The sequence below is a fragment of the Coregonus lavaretus genome (genome assembly GCF_964263955.1).
Source record: "Coregonus lavaretus genome assembly, contig: HAP1_SCAFFOLD_326, whole genome shotgun sequence".
In the NCBI taxonomy this organism is placed as follows: Eukaryota; Metazoa; Chordata; class Actinopteri; order Salmoniformes; family Salmonidae; genus Coregonus; species Coregonus lavaretus.
Window position 1 is genome coordinate 118,916 of NW_028164829.1, and position 15,834 is coordinate 134,749.

Sequence of the window (15,834 nt, forward strand, 5' to 3'; positions counted from 1 at the left end):
ATGTCTTGTCAATAAGTATTCAACCTCTTTGTTATGGCAAGCCTAAATTAGTTCAGGAGTAAAAATGTGCTTAACAAGGTCTTCCATCTTTTTAGGTAGAAAACGTGAAGACTGGCTATGGTCATCAGCGAGGAGCTGAGAGATAAATGATATGGATTTCATGTCTCATTGACAATTCTAGCAAGCACTGGTTATGCAACAAACCCACTGAACCACTTCCTCACAAGCTACAAGTGCTGATGCACTACAACCTCTGGAGCAACACTCAATCCACTCCTGAGATGGAGACTTATCCCGTCCACCCATTCATTTAATTCTGACAGGTATCACGAGATTATTTATTTGAAGAGACATTGTGAAGTACACACATTGTAGTTGACTTATAGAAAATCAGTACTTGATTTAACAGAAGGCTATTCTGGTGATGGTTAAATAGCTGGAGTAAAATGTAACAGTCCTATAGTATTTCTTACAGTATACTGCATGTAGAGCTATAGAATGTTTTTGAAAAAGCTGTGCATAAGGTTAAGGCATATTGGCTTGCAAAATGTCAAGTATTTTTAAGGCTCATGATTATATATACCCGTCCGGCTCAGTTGGTAGAGCATTGCACTTGCAATGCCAGGGATGTGGATTCGATTCCCATGGGGGACCAGTACAAATGAAAATGTATGCACTTGCTACTGTAAGTCGCTCTGGATAAGAGCGTCTGCTAAATGACTAAAATGTAAATGTAAGAAGTTGCACTACCTCATCTCTGTACCCCACAATTATCTGTAAGGTCCTCAGTCGAGCAGTGAATTTCAAACACAGATTCAAACACAAAAACTAGGGAGGTTTTCCAATGCCTCACAAAGAAGGGCAGATGAGTAGGTAGATGGGTAAAAATAAAAAAGCAGACACTGAATATCCCTTTCAACATGGTGAAGTTATTCATTGCACTTTGGATGATGTGTTAATACACCCATTCACTACAAAGACACAGGCGTCCTTCCCAACTCAGTTGCCGGAGAGGAAGGAAACTGCTCAGGGATTTTACCATGAGGCCAATGGTGACTTTAAAATCGCTACAGAGTTTAATGGCGTGATGGGAGGGTATTAAATTATCTTGCCCACATTACCCCGGTGGGAGGAGTTTGCCTTGGCTGAAAAGTGGCCGGGATGCCTCTGGGGCATGAGCCAGGTACCCCTTTAAAAGCAGATGAAATTGACTCAAAACAAAGTGATCTTGGTCAAGCATGCAGAGTAATGATTTAGGATTCTGAGTTTTCATATGCATAGGCCTAAGTGTTTGGTCTTGATAAAATCACCATATGTGCTTCAGCTGCCTTCCAAGTGTTTGAAAATTCAAACATTTTATGGAAAAACATGCTGTAGGCCTATGTTCATGAAATATGCACCATGCTGCCTTGTTGACAATATGATCCGGCATTTGAAATGGGCGTTCAGTCTAATCTAACTCCCTGAATATCCAGCAGGTGCGAGCGTTTAGTAATTAGAAAAAAGTCCGGAACTAAGGATATTTATAGGGACGTGACCGACAGTCTGTACTTCCTTTCTACTGAGTCCACAAACAATCCGCGGTGGTGAGTATGCCTAGGCCACGGGTGTTATGGCAATTTGTTGCCCAATCTTATACCTATAACAACAGGTCGGCGATTAACTTTTAAGAAGTTAGTGCCTAACATTTCTACTTGCATCTGGTCTTTTACAGGCTATACCAAATGCAATCCAAAAGGGTTTAGCAACAGAATTGCTTATGTATGTGCACGCTAGACAAACATCTGCAATCTGTGTTTGGCGCCCAGTTTCTAGACCGATATATAAGTAAAACAATAACCTAAATGCAATTGAGCCTTTTTTACCGACCTGTGTCTACAGCCTGGTCTCATGGACTAGATGTAACATAGTAAATGTAAGTCCGGGACATTGAAATGTAGTATGTTATGTTTGGTACTGTTACATAAGACCGACCGTTACTTAAGCCAAAACCAAAATAGTTAATGTTTGGGGTGGGTGTATAACGCTGACGACTTTAACATTTTGGTTAATAAGCAACTTCAACTACTACTACTGTTTAGCTACTTTGGACATGCTTAGCTTCTTGTCTAACCTTAACCCCTAATGCTTAGCTAACATTATCTAGCTGACGTTGGCCACAACAAATTGGAATTTGTAAGATGTTGTACATTAGGCAAGTTTGTAACATATCGTACGACTTGTAATTTGTGACATACCATACGAAATGGATGACTGACATCCACAAATGTAATACATACCATACGAAATGTAACATACTTAATGGAGAGTCTCGGGTTTACATACAGAATAATACAAAAGGCTCTGAGACCAGGTTGGTGCCTGTTTGGGGATGCTTCTGCCTGTATATCAGTGGATGGACAGTTCTGATAAGGAATGGATGGTTTGCATCCCCCAGGAAATAATTTCAGATGTTAAGTACCACCTCCCCTGGTAGATTTTTATTTTATTAGCTAACCAATTTCCTAACCTTAACCTAATTCTCTTTACCTTATAGTTAAAGTCAATTGACAATCTGTATCCCAGCTAGACAACCTCTAGGCAGTGCAGTAGGGAGGTCTTCCCAGTAGGAATACAGAGTCATAACTGACTTGGTTTATTTGTCTTCTTTAGTCATGGTTCTTCCTGGGCTTCAGGTTTGGAGATGGATACTCTTTGCCTGCATTCACTGGATTTGTGTCTGTCAAGAAACTGCAGGACCGTAAGTAAATCTGCAGTCACAGAAGTTAGAAATTAGTTATCACACTTAAGTCTCTCGTCTTGGTTTAACACTCTCTCTCTGTTGGAGCAGATTTAGAGCAATTTTTCGTTGACCTTTTCTGCAGATCTTTATCTCCACAGTATTTTTCACCTAGGTTTGTGTTTAGAGGTATCATCTCATTAGGTACTGATTTTCCTGTGTTCTCTGTAGGGTTTATATGGTAGCCATTCCTGCAGTGATCCAGGCAGGCTCAGAGGCCAAGCTTTGTGCCAGCCTTCTGCAGCCCAACGAGACCCTGGTCATGACCATATCTCTGATGGTCGACGGGCAGAACAAAATACTTCTCCACAAGAGTTCTGACCAAGAGTTTCATCGCTGCTTCCAGTTTCAGGTCAGCCCAGCACTGGTGGACATCCACAACCATTCCAATAAGAGTGGACTGGACTTCTCAGCTTTGAATCTCTTAGTTTCTTGGTGCAACGCCAGCTTATTTTATGGGAAATATCAATGTGGTGGCCTACCAGAACTTTTCTGGGATTCAGGCTCAAATTTGTACCAGGTTTTGATTGAATGCTACTATATACTATCTAGACAATTGATATATGACACTTCTCCAAAGCAACTTCCAATAAGGGGAGTGCATAATGTGATCCCTGCAGGAGCTAAACGCTCTACCTTGAAGTTGCTAGTGGCACTCTCTTACCAACTGGGCCACATGGCACCACATCTTAATGTCCTATGTTGTTGGTCCATTAGTTCACCAGTGTTGCGCTCTTCCTCCCTGACAGGCCCCTCATGTGAAGAGTGACAAAGTGCAAAACTTCAAGGTGGAGGTTCGAGGTGACACGTTTCTATCAACAGAGGAGAGGAAGGTCATGATCAAACCCTACCGCCCCATGACATTCATCCAAACGGACAAACCAATCTACAACCCAGGACAAACAGGTGATGTTAGAGCCAGTACACCTTTAGTCTGGTTGCTAAGAAACAGGACAATTAGGTGATTGGAGTTCCAAAACATTTTGGGCCCCAGACCCCATTTTGATATCAACTTTCCATGACCCCACCATGTTCCCTTTCTTTATTTGGGGCTATGACAGTATATTACAATCTGAAGGAAGTATGGTTTGAAGTGATTGGAAGGTATTGGGAACTTCAGAAGATCATCAGGCAATAGTTGTATGATCTTCTGTGTAGAAAAGAACACATCATTGTTAATGATCTTCCCCCAGTCTGATTTGGGGCCTGGTCCTGTCCACTCTGTTCTAACAAGTCATGCGTGGCTTATGAACATTGGAGAGGGAAACGGACGCCTGAAAAGCTTCATTCAGGAATGGGGTGCAGATACAGGAAAAAACCCACTGTGGGGTCACTCAGGATATGTACACTGGAACGGAGTTTGAACCGACATGCCACATGTTACGAGATGTTCCTCTCATGGACATAATTGGATAGTGTAAATATATTCAGAACTCGCAGTGCAGTTTTCCTTCATCTGCAATTGATTGAATTGGGGCCTTAGTACCAACAGTGTAAAATATTATCCAGAGTAGCTGTGACAAGTTCTGCTTACTTCACCAGTTTCCCTGGTTTTCCAGAAATGCCGGGTGAAAGATTCCTGGAATCAGGATGGGAATCCTCCAACCAGGATTTCTGGAAACCTTGGAATTTTCAGTTGTCCGACATGATGCTTCTAAAATTCTCATTTTCTTGTCTTCGGCTTTTTACAGTGCATTTTAGAGTCGTCACCTTGGATACCAATTTTAGCCCTGTCAATCAGCTGGTGAGTGTTGCAAATGTAATATTGAAAACAGTCCTTCAGATCGGTGTCTACTATTTCAAACCAAAATACGGATACAGAAGTATCACAACTGATGGGCATAGCAATCAAGTATTATGTAACACAAGGTACAGCAATCAACCAGTCAGGACATGGGGTTTCCATTCATATAGGTCAGATTGGAATGTATGGGATCATCTTTTCCTGAGACTGAATTCATGTACTAAATTGACATTAGTCCCACTAAGCCAATCACCTGTCTAGTTCCTATAGTTGTAGACCGTTATGCTCCTCTGATGTTTTGGAGTTATTCATGAACCATGAACCATCTCTTGTCTTTGCCCTTCACAGTACAACATTGTGGAACTTGAGGTAAGACCCTTACAAGTCTAACTTTATGATGACTGTCACTGTAAATACTGCAACATTAGGACTCCACCCGCTAGCTAGGGCGTCATTAATTTCCACCTACTGTAGAAGTTAGCTAAATACTTCCAATCAGCTTTGTGTGTGTTCTGGGCCCCCTTCAGTAGGCCAATGTTGCAGATGGAAATGTCATGAAAAGAGCTGACTCCTGTATACTGTTATCTTGTTCTATGAACCAACAGGATGTAAATCAGAACAGGATTGGACAGTGGCTCAACACTACATCCAGTGGCAACATTTTGCAGCTTTCTCACCCCCTGAACTCTGAAGCACCTGTAGGATCCTATGCCATTGTAGTGTGGATTGGTCAAGACAAAATATACCAGAACTTCAAGGTAGAAAAGTATGGTAGGTTGAGCTTTTTTCTTTTACCTGTCATGCTAGGTAATGTTATGGCTCTGGCAGTTGAATCAATGCATCACAATCCTGGAACATTCTAGAGTTGACTGCTGTTCTTTTATCTGTAGTTCTGCCAAAGTTTGAGATCAAAATGAACCTCACCGACGAGATCAGCATTGTTCAAGAAGAGTATGAAGTGGAAGTGTGTGCCAAGTGAGTAAACGCTAACGGAGATTTCAATGCACTGTAGTTACAAGGTGATGTGTAACTCCACTAAATGGAATGATCTAATAATCGCATTGTGCTAATGCAGACCTGGGTTCTAATAAGTAATTGTAATACTTTGAAATGTGAAAGATTTTAAGTATTTGGTTATTCTTTCTTTGAAAATAAAAGTAATTGAAGGTATTTGGATAAACACTTGGAAAGTATTGGCATGTATTTGAAAATAATATTATATTAATAATGATTTAAAATACAAATACTTCAATATGCATGTAAGCTACTTGAACCCAGGTCTTCACTAATGACACATGCTAATTGAAGACCTACAATGCTACTGCTCAATGTCCTGAACTGCTGCTATTAATCCCTGACACTTCAAACGTTTGCTACAGTGGCATTTACATGAACAGCTGGTTCTGTATTCATAACGCATCCCAGATTGGGATTGCTGCTCTAGGATCCGGTCCCCCCCATGACATGTGACCTTGTTCATTATGATCCTAAAGTTCAAACTGATCCCTTTCTGAGAGTCTTTATGAATGTGGGTCCAGATTTGTTGAACACTTGACTTAAGCCTACAGGTATGCACAAACCTTTGTCTCGTATTCGGTTTTTAATATGGTGATTGTCGACGTAGGAAATTGTTTGATTATTTTGTCCTATGAATTGAAATCAGGTACACGTATGGACAGCCTGTACCTGGTAAAGCAGGGTTAAAGTTGTGCCGACTCTTGGGGGACAATGTAGTGATACCGATAACAATTGATGAGAAACATCCACAAGGAGTTCCTGATTACACACCTCCCTGCCACAAAGAGTCAATAGAGGTCTGTATGCTGTCATAAAACGATCATTAGTAGGACTGTTTATACCAACATATTACATTTGAATTTATTTAACTTGGATCTTAATGTTTGATTGAATTAATTTAAATCTGTTCTCAGTGTGTTTGGTTCTGCTTGCTGTTCCCAGATGGACCTAACTGGCTGTGCGTCCTATGTCTTCAACATGGCAATTTTCACAAAGAATTTAGGAGAGAAATTGCTGGGAGACGTGTTTAGTTTCCATGCAGAAGTACAGGAGGAGGGGACAGGTTAGTATTATCACAATCATTGGTAACATTGCTGTCAAATGATGTGTTTTATTGAGTAAATGACATGAATTAACTAGTGCATGTTTCATTAGATCAGGGTTTCCCAAACTCTGTCCTGGGGCCCACCCTGGGTGCACGTTTTGGTTTTTGCCCTAGCACTACACAGCTGACTCAAATAACCAACTCATCATGACGCTTTGATTATTTGAATCAGCTGTAGTGCTATGGCAAAAAACCTAAACCTGCACCCACGGGGGACCCGGGACGGAGTTGGAGGAACTCTGCGTTAGATCATGAAGATTGGCAAGAATGAGCTGTTTGACCTTTGGTGCTACAGCGTTGTTTTATAGAATGCTGTTTTATTGTCGTCTGTTTATAATATCCTGCTGTACTGACATTCAGTTTCTGCGTTTTGAACTGCCATTGTGCATTGTGTTGGCTCTGGTAATTGTGAAATATACCATCCTATTATTTATTTTCCTTTGACAGGTATTACACGGTCAGAGGAAAAACGCATAGCGCTCTCCTATGTGATTGGAGAACTCTCATTTGTCGACACGCCCCAAATCTATGAGCATGGATCAATTATTGAGGGCAAGGTAAGTCCAAATACAGTGTTTCTGTTGCATTGTGGACGCCATTTGTTCTTTGCCCTGCTTGCTGAACTACCAGTATGTGTTAGTTAATGACATGTAGCGTCACTTCATTCATACAACTCTCCCCTTTTCCTCAGATATATGCTGTTCACTTCAACCACACACCCATCTCTGACATGTTAGTCTACCTGTTGGAGGAGAAGGGCTGGTCCTCATATCTACAACTACAGAACCTAACCACGGACAGTCGTGGTATTGCCAGGTTCTCCCTAAACACAACCAGTATGCCCAAAGAGAATATTAACCTCATAGTAAGTATGATTCCTTCTAGGTTTTGACAGCCTCTTTATGCTCAAGACCAACTCAGCCCTTGATCCTACGCCAGCGTTTACCTAACTGTCCTGGGGACCCCAAGGGGTGCATGTTTTGAATTTTGCCATAGCACTACACGGCTGATTTCAAATAACGGACTCTTTAACAAGATTTGATTAATTAGAATTAGCTGTGTAGTGCTAGGGCAAAAAACAAAATGTGCACCGCTTGGGGTCCCCAGGACAGAGTTGGGGGAAACGCTACCCTAAGGCCTATCATGGTCTTGTGGGGATCTGAGAAGATTGAATTGGTAATGTTAGCATGGTGGAACTTCCACCAAGCCTATCAGAGGGTAAGGTGGATCTGTTACCATATTGCTTACATCTGTCCTCCCCTCATATCACCACTGTATGTAGAACATCGGGTCTAGGGGTTGATTTAGGATTGGTCCTTTAGACTCCTCTTGTTCCTTTACAGGTAAGTGACACCCCACAAGTGGAGTACCGAGGATACAGGGTCCCCTATTTCAACAGAGGGCGTCACGTCCTCTCCCTGATCCAGCCCGCTGCCCCTGACAGTAAACCCTCCAGCTCCCTGGCTATTCAGAAGATGGAGAAACCACTGGCATGTGGGGAGGAAGTGTCAATCACCATCCACTATGCCATCGTAGGGGAGACCGTCCCAAAGGGCTCTGTGGATGTCCTCTACCTGGTGAGTAGAACCCAGGAACTAGTTGACAACTTCCAAACCCAGGGTGGCTCCCAAATGGAACCATATTTCCTAGTTGCACTACTTTTGACCAGGATCATTTCAGACATTGCCCAAGCCTCGCACTTTTCAAAAGGATGTTCCTATACAACACAAACTCCTAATCATCCAGCCTAAACCTTAGTATTAGCCACCTCGATAACATAAGCCACACCAAATTGGACTTCGTAACATATCATACATCTCGTAACCTATACGAAATGGATGGACATCCACATAACATCATACTAATTGCTGTGTCCTGGATTTGTTTACCACGTCTACCCCTTGAGTCCAGGTTGCATCATCTCCTTTCTGAGTTGATGACCACTGTTTCCCCCTTTCTCTCCAGGCCTTATCCAGAGGGGTGATAGTTCAGCATGGACACAAGAACGTTACTGTGCAGCAGGACAGTCCTGGTGAGTGAGGTTCATTAAGTGATTCTGAACGTTCTGGAAGGCGCTTGATGGCAGTGTGACCTGCTCTTGCGTTGCAGTAGCTGAGGGTGAAGTCACCTTGAAGTTGGCAGTGGTTCCAGAGATGGCGCCGGTGGTTCAGCTCCTGGTGTACAGTATGCTACCCAGTGAGACTGTCATCGCCCACAGCATGAACTTCCCCACTGAGAAATGCTTCAGGAACAAGGTGTGCACAGCACAAACATTGTTCTCATTTTATGTTGGGTATGAAGTGTCAATTATTTCCATGCACATAGATACTGTATCATACCTGCAGTAAAAGTGTATAATGTGTATGCCAGGTGTTGGTGGAGTTCTCCCCCTCCAATGCGGTCCCAGGGGAGGAGAACACCCTGCATCTCTCTGCCCAGCCCGGTTCCCTCTGTGGCCTCAGCGCTGTGGACCAGAGTGTTGGCATCATGGAGCCAGGGAAGAGGCTGGATGCTGATAAGGTAACAGAGCTCACTGACGTGAACAACAGTCCTACCACCATAGCGACTGTTTTGGTGGTGCTGGGAATACAACCAGCCTCAGGGGAAGAACCATTGACCACAGCAGACATGGAATGGGTCTGTTCACTGTTGGTCATTTGGTGTGCTTTTATCGAAGGTAATGGGACTCATTCTCTGGCTTGAGGCCCTCTTTCTATTGACTGGAAATCACCTCACTATTGTTACATAATGAGGTAATATTCTGGGTTGTGTTCATCAGGACAATTTTCTAGACGTTTGGCAATGGGAAACAAAATGGAGGTTCTTCTTAGTCAAGTAGTCCCTCCCTGTTTCAGTCTGTTCTGTTTGGTCCCCAAGAATGTCATTTCACTCCTTCCCATATTGTCCCATTCCAGATATTTGATTTGTTACCAGTCAAGGAGACAACCTATATTCCCTACGAGCTTGAAGATTCAGTAGCATGTTTCCGTGTAAGACCAAGGAGATCCATAATGCCTTACCCAGATGGAACGTCTGCGGAGACAAATGATCCTTATGCAGTTTTTCAGGTAAATACTTCTGCCCTGTTCTCAACTTTTGAAGCCTCTTTATTGCTCTGGGAAGAATCAGCCACCATACCGTTACGATGTGTTCAACTTACAGGTTACATTGCTAAAATAGCCTGAGGCTAAAACACATGTACAGTGACAAATACAACTTTTTAAATAATTTGATGGCATTTTCTAGGCACTGGGACTGAAGCTGGCGACTAATCTGGATATAAGAATACCTTCCTGCCTCAGTTACCAGGGGAACCAGTACTATCGCTCCTATGGTGAGATGTCCTAACCAACCCTTATTCTCATTGCTAGAAGTCTTCAATGAATCATGGGAAATGGATTACTTTTGTTCTAACACAGCCTGGTTAAAGTGGTCAGAACGCTGCATGCGCTCACTGTTGAGCAAAGCATTCAGTCCATTTTAACTTGAGAATAATGTGCATGATTTGTGTTAGTAGCTTACAGACTTATGGCCGGGCCTGGATCAGCGGGTCCTAAACTTGAAATGGCTACAGCTGGTGGAGTTGCCCCAACACCTCCGCCACCCATACAGACGGTCCGTACATTCTTCCCTGAGACATGGATTTGGGATCTTGTGGAAGTTGGGTAAGTGCTCTGCACAGTGAGGCTAGCCTTGGGTGAAAACCCTCTTAGCTAGATTAGGAACCTGAACCTCTTTAAACTGTAGTACAGAGTAGGCCAGGTTTCTCTTAGGAAAGAGCTCCTTTTACCTCAATGGGTCTCCCTGGTTAGATAAAGCTTAAATGCATTCGAAACGGTGTTCAAATAATTGGTACAGTCCTACTCCACTCTCTGTTGGTGACTTTCTGTTTAAACTCTAACCTCTGTATTCCAGGGAGTCTGGATCAGCAGACGTCCCCCTGACAGTCCCAGACACCATCACCACCTGGGAGACTGAGGTCTTCTGCCTGGCCCCCAGTGGCTTTGGTCTGGCTCCTCTGGTGGAGCTGACGGTCTTCCAGCCGTTTTTCCTGGAGCTCACCCTGCCCTACTCAGTCATCCGGGGAGAGCACTTTGAGCTGAAGGCCACTGTGTTCAACTACCTCTCCAAGTGCGTCATGGTACGGCACTGCACCAGGATCGTATTTTGTTTTTGTCAGACCATGTTATCTTACAAAGTGTTCCTCTTCGGCAGGTTTCTGTGACTCCGGCTCTCTCCTCAGACTACACTCTCACACCCTTGAATGACGTCCACTACTCCTCATGCTTGTGTGCCAATGGACGAAAGACCTTCAGTTGGACAATGGCACCCTCTGTCCTGGGTAAGTCTCCAGTCAACTGTTCAAACAGCAGAATGGATGTCAACCTGAGTTGTGTACTGTCACTGTGTTGGATGTTGTGTAACCTGTGTCTGCCAATGTGTGTAGGGGTTTTGAACGTGTCCGTTAGTGCAGCGGCTGTCCATTCCCACACTGCGTGTGACCATGAGATTGTGAACGTACCGGAGAGAGGACGCGTTGACACAGTCACACGGAGCCTGCTGGTGACGGTATGTAGTTTGCTGCTGGGAACTAACTGTTAGGTTGCACAGATTGTCTAGTGTAACTGCCTCTGAAAAGAATCCCTCTCCTGTCCTCCAGGCTGAGGGAACAGAGAAGACCGACACCTACAACTGGTTGCTGTGTCCAACTGGTCAGTAATGAATGAATGTTCACGGTTGTTCGACGTGCTCTTCGCCATTCATCTTATCATCTTTGTGTCCACAGGAGAAGCTCTGACAGAGGAGGTGGAACTGCAACTCCCCCAGAATGTGGTGGATGGATCTGATAGAATTTCCCTCACCGTTCTGGGTAAAATAAACTATGGTTTGTTTAGAGGTGTAGTGGTGGGAAGACAACCCTTCTGCGGTGATAATGCTGCTGTTTGCTGAAGAGGACCGTCTTACAGAAGTCCCTTGTTTCTCTGTAGGGGACATCCTGGGTCGGGCCCTCAACAACCTGGATGGACTGTTGCAGATGCCGTATGGGTGTGGAGAGCAGAATATGGCCCTCCTCTCCCCCAATATCTACATCCTGGAGTACCTGAGGAACACAGGGCAGCTCACCCCAGCCATCCTAGACAAGGCCACCAAGTTCCTCACTAGTGGTAGGAGTGTCCCTTTGAATCTGGCTAATATTTATTATAGACAAACTTACTGAAACAGGGCTGGATTTGTCCAGTAAGAGGTTTCTCCAGTGTGCCCTAATGACTAGGACCCTGTTGTCATGTAAATGATGGAGCTACAGTACAGATGACATCACTGACCCAACACATGGAGGGACTTCCACATGGTTTCTCACTGAAATCATTTGATCGTAGAATATTGACACTCTGTCCCAAATGGCAGCCTATTGCTTACATAGTGCACTATTTTCCTGTCTCAAGTAGTTCACTATATAGGGCAGGACTCAACCCTGTTCCTGGAGAGATACTGTCCTGTAAGGCTTCCCTCAACCCTACTCTAACTGACCTTTTTTAAATAATTAGCTGGTTGATGAGTTGAATGGGGTTAATTACAACTTGGGTTGGAGTGAAAACCTACAGGAGGGTATCTCTCTAGGAACAGGGTTGAAGAGCCCTGATATGGAGAGCCATTTGGGGCACAAACCCAGTGACTATAAAAACCACTTGGTCACTGTTCACTCTAAAAACCCACCGACAGGTTACCAAAGGCAGCTGAACTACAAGACTGCTGACGGTGCATACAGCACGTTTGGACAAGGCTTGGGGAATACTTGGTGAGTACTTGGCTTGTAAACAACTGTCTGTTTCAATGAAGTAGTGGCCAATCAAATGGCATCGTCTCTGGCAGGGAGACCATGGCTATGTAATGTGAAGCTCTAAGTCACTTTTATGACCATCTTATGTGGATATTATGACTGCTTTTAAATCAAGTTCTTTCTTCAGGCTGACTGCTTTTGTCTTGAGATCCTTTGGCAAAGCACGGTCTTTCATCTATATTGACCCGGCAAAAATGGAGCAATCCAAGACTTGGTTGGAAAGTCAACAAGGCAAACATGGCTGTTTCAGAATTTTGGGGAAACTCTTTAACAACAGAATGAAGGTATTTATATTGCTAATAAACTGAACGATGTTAGACGTAGTCTGTTTCGGCAGACCAGTCATAAAGTTTGATTTCAACAATTGTATCAGGCTAGATACAGTTAGTATTTTGACATTGTTTTATAGGGTGGCGTGACGGATGAAGTCACACTGACTGCTTACGTCACTGCTTCAATGCTGGAGCTCGACATGTCAGTGTCGGTAAGTAACCTCACTCCATATAAACATTGATTCTCACTCCAGCAACATTGTTACAGGCTACTAATTTAGCTTCCTGTATGAAGTCTGTATACATCTTACAGATTATACAATGTAGTGAGTTACAGGGGAATTGTTATTTCTTTGAAAGTAGCCTATGAAATGACAAAGAATGGGCTGTACCATGAACACATCTGAATGGTATAGTTCTGCTACTATTGATATTAGACTCAATATGCTACTATGAAGTGTCTCAATGTGCTGCTGTTATTCTGTGCTCCAGCATCCTGTTGTGGACCGCAGCTTGTCTTGCCTGAAGAACTCGACCAGTGATTTGTCCAACACCTACACTACTGCTCTGCTGGCCTACACCTTCGCCCTGGCAGGGGACATGGAGACACGGGCCCAGCTTCTGCAGCACCTCAACACCATCTCATTACAAGAGGGTGAGCTATATCCTGGTCCAAGATCTGTTAGTGCTGCCTTGATTGAGCTTGCCTGGACAATGGATTACTCCTAAAAGTGCAAACCCTCGGCCCGTCTAGCACTCCAGATAGGCCCAATCAAACGGCCAGTAAAAGTGTTTTTAAGAACAAAAATACACTTTGAACTGACTGTCAGTTGTTTTGGGCATAAAATGAATTGGGGAGGTCAGAACTTTGTATTATGCTGAATAAGCAGTCCTTATTCTGACTTGTGCGCTCTCCTCGGCCCTCAGGGGGTCTCCTGCACTGGTCCCAGTCCTCCTCAGAGACCTCACCATCCCTTGAGGTGGAGACCAGCGCCTACGTTCTACTGGCGTCCCTCAGTGCCTCTCCTCTGTCTACCTCTGACCTGGGCTACGCTTCCCGCATCGTCAGGTGGCTGGTGAGGCAGCAGAACGCCTACGGAGGCTTCTCCTCCACACAGGTAGACTTCCCAAACACATTGGTCTGAAATGGCACCCTGTGCTGTGCACTAGTAGAGACATTATTACTTTGACTTCTATCAGACCACAGGCATGTGCTCTTCATGTCCAGCCTGGTGAGGCTAACTTCCACTGATACAGAGCCATGGAATTGGGAAATGGTCACTTTAGGAACTGTTCAATGTAAAAATCAACCCTTTCTGTAAAATGGGCTCTTTAATTTTGAAGTGATTTTTCCCTGTGGTCTGTTTAGGACACGGTGGTGGCCCTCCAGGCCCTGGCTCTCTACTCCACCAGGGTGTTCAGTAGAGGAGGAGCCAGCACAGTGACAGTACAGTCTCCCAGTGGGCATCAGTACCTCTTCTATGTGAACCAAAACAACAAGCTTCTGTACCAGGAGAGGGCGCTGCAGGACACAGAAGGGAAGTACAGCATTGAAGTGAAGGGCAGCGCTTGTGCCTCAGTGCAGGTCAGTGAATACACATCTCTCCTCCCAGTCCTGTGGCGGAAGATGTGCTTTAATATACATTATTGGGAAGGTCAAACCTATAAGAAGCTTCTTCTGGCTTGATTTTTAGTTCATTAAATATGTGTTTATTCTAGCTTATAAAATGTTTGTTTTTGGACAGGATGGTTTCCCTGACTTCCTCTTCTCTGTCCCAGGTGGCGCTCCACTACAACATCCCTACTCCTACCAAAAGCACAACGCTCAGTATCCAGGTGACTCCAGAGGTAGACTGCAACAGCAAGTCTTTGCGACCCAGAGTCACGCTGAAACTCCAGTCTCAGTAAGAATGAAGGACCCGTTTTGTCTTCACAGCATTCTTTTAAATGTTGACAGTTCAGTGTTATTTTGGAGCGTGTCTTACAGAATGGATTTGACCCAAATGAATTGTTATTGACCTTCCAATCCAACTTTATCAATAATCTCTTTGTTTTCACAGATATCATGGAAAGGAGCTGACCACCAATATGATTATAGTGGATTTGAAAATGCTCTCTGGGTTTTCCCCAGATCCAGACTCTTTGGGGAGGGTGAGTTTTTGTGACCTTTATCCATGGAGGTCTTGCCTCATCTGTGACCCTTTCTAACACGGACTGTTTTTGTCCATGCAATATGAATGGCTTGTCTTCACAGCTGAGGGGTTCAAGTCAAGTGGATCGTGTTGATACCAAAGATGACCATGTGTTAACGTACTTGACAGAGGTGAGGTGAAAACCACCCATCAGTTTGAAATGGTCCACATAGCACTCTGCAATAATATAATGGGTGTTATTTCAAAATAATATATATAGATGTACTTGTGGTGACATGTCAGCAAAGCTGAAATGTAACTTCTGCTTAGATCATTTAATGACCAATATGTTTGTTTTTCTCCCAACAGTTAACATCACTATTTCCTTTTACCATCACCCTGGACATCATACAGGAGCTCCCAGTACAGAATCTAAAGCCAGCGGTGGTCAAGATCTACGACTACTACCAGCCAAGCAAGTTGATTTACTAACCCGCCCCAAAACCTCCTTTTCCATGGTTTAACTAACATTTTTGGTCAACTTGTGTTCATTTACTGAGACTAACATGTACTATGGTTACAGGTGACCAGGCTGAGACAGAATATGTCTTCCCTTGCAAGTAGGAGTTCCAAGCTGGTGAGCTGTTTTAAATCTAGAATAATTGGTGATGAATAATTTTCTAGCTGACTCAACTATACATGTAGTATAAATGATTTGGGAGCCTGTATTCTTTAATCTAATTGCTGGTCTGTTACATTTAATTTATTTGCTCTTCTGCAGATGTAAGATGACATTGAGGTCACACCTGCAACCCTTCAGACCTCTTTCAAGTGCTGAAGTAAATAAATGATGTAACTGGAAATAAAGTTTTTCATTATAACCCTTTTCTGGAGTGTTTGTTTTAAAGATTGTCACACTGATAAGCAGTGAGTGCTGAGGTGAATA

General features: G+C 43.6%; 1 protein-coding gene across 1 annotated transcript; it reads left to right on the forward strand.

The window, feature by feature from the left end:
- Positions 1-2,654: 2,654 nt before the first annotated feature.
- Positions 2,655-15,512, forward strand: LOC311115090 (alpha-2-macroglobulin-like; the record flags this gene model as incomplete). Its single annotated transcript, XM_084190299.1, has 35 exons — positions 2,655-2,740; positions 2,951-3,131; positions 3,529-3,685; positions 4,471-4,523; positions 4,872-4,892; positions 5,129-5,294; positions 5,414-5,498; positions 6,187-6,337; positions 6,483-6,603; positions 7,093-7,202; positions 7,337-7,510; positions 7,989-8,222; positions 8,611-8,677; positions 8,755-8,900; positions 9,016-9,165; positions 9,561-9,713; positions 9,892-9,979; positions 10,160-10,310; positions 10,561-10,786; positions 10,861-10,987; positions 11,093-11,214; positions 11,306-11,357; positions 11,432-11,515; positions 11,634-11,810; positions 12,367-12,442; positions 12,612-12,768; positions 12,894-12,968; positions 13,249-13,411; positions 13,684-13,874; positions 14,126-14,341; positions 14,536-14,660; positions 14,817-14,907; positions 15,011-15,079; positions 15,258-15,363; positions 15,472-15,512. 35 exons carry the CDS (start codon positions 2,655-2,657, stop codon positions 15,510-15,512), a joined length of 4,392 nt encoding a protein of 1,463 aa, XP_084046425.1.
- Between the last annotated feature and the right edge of the window lie 322 nt (positions 15,513-15,834).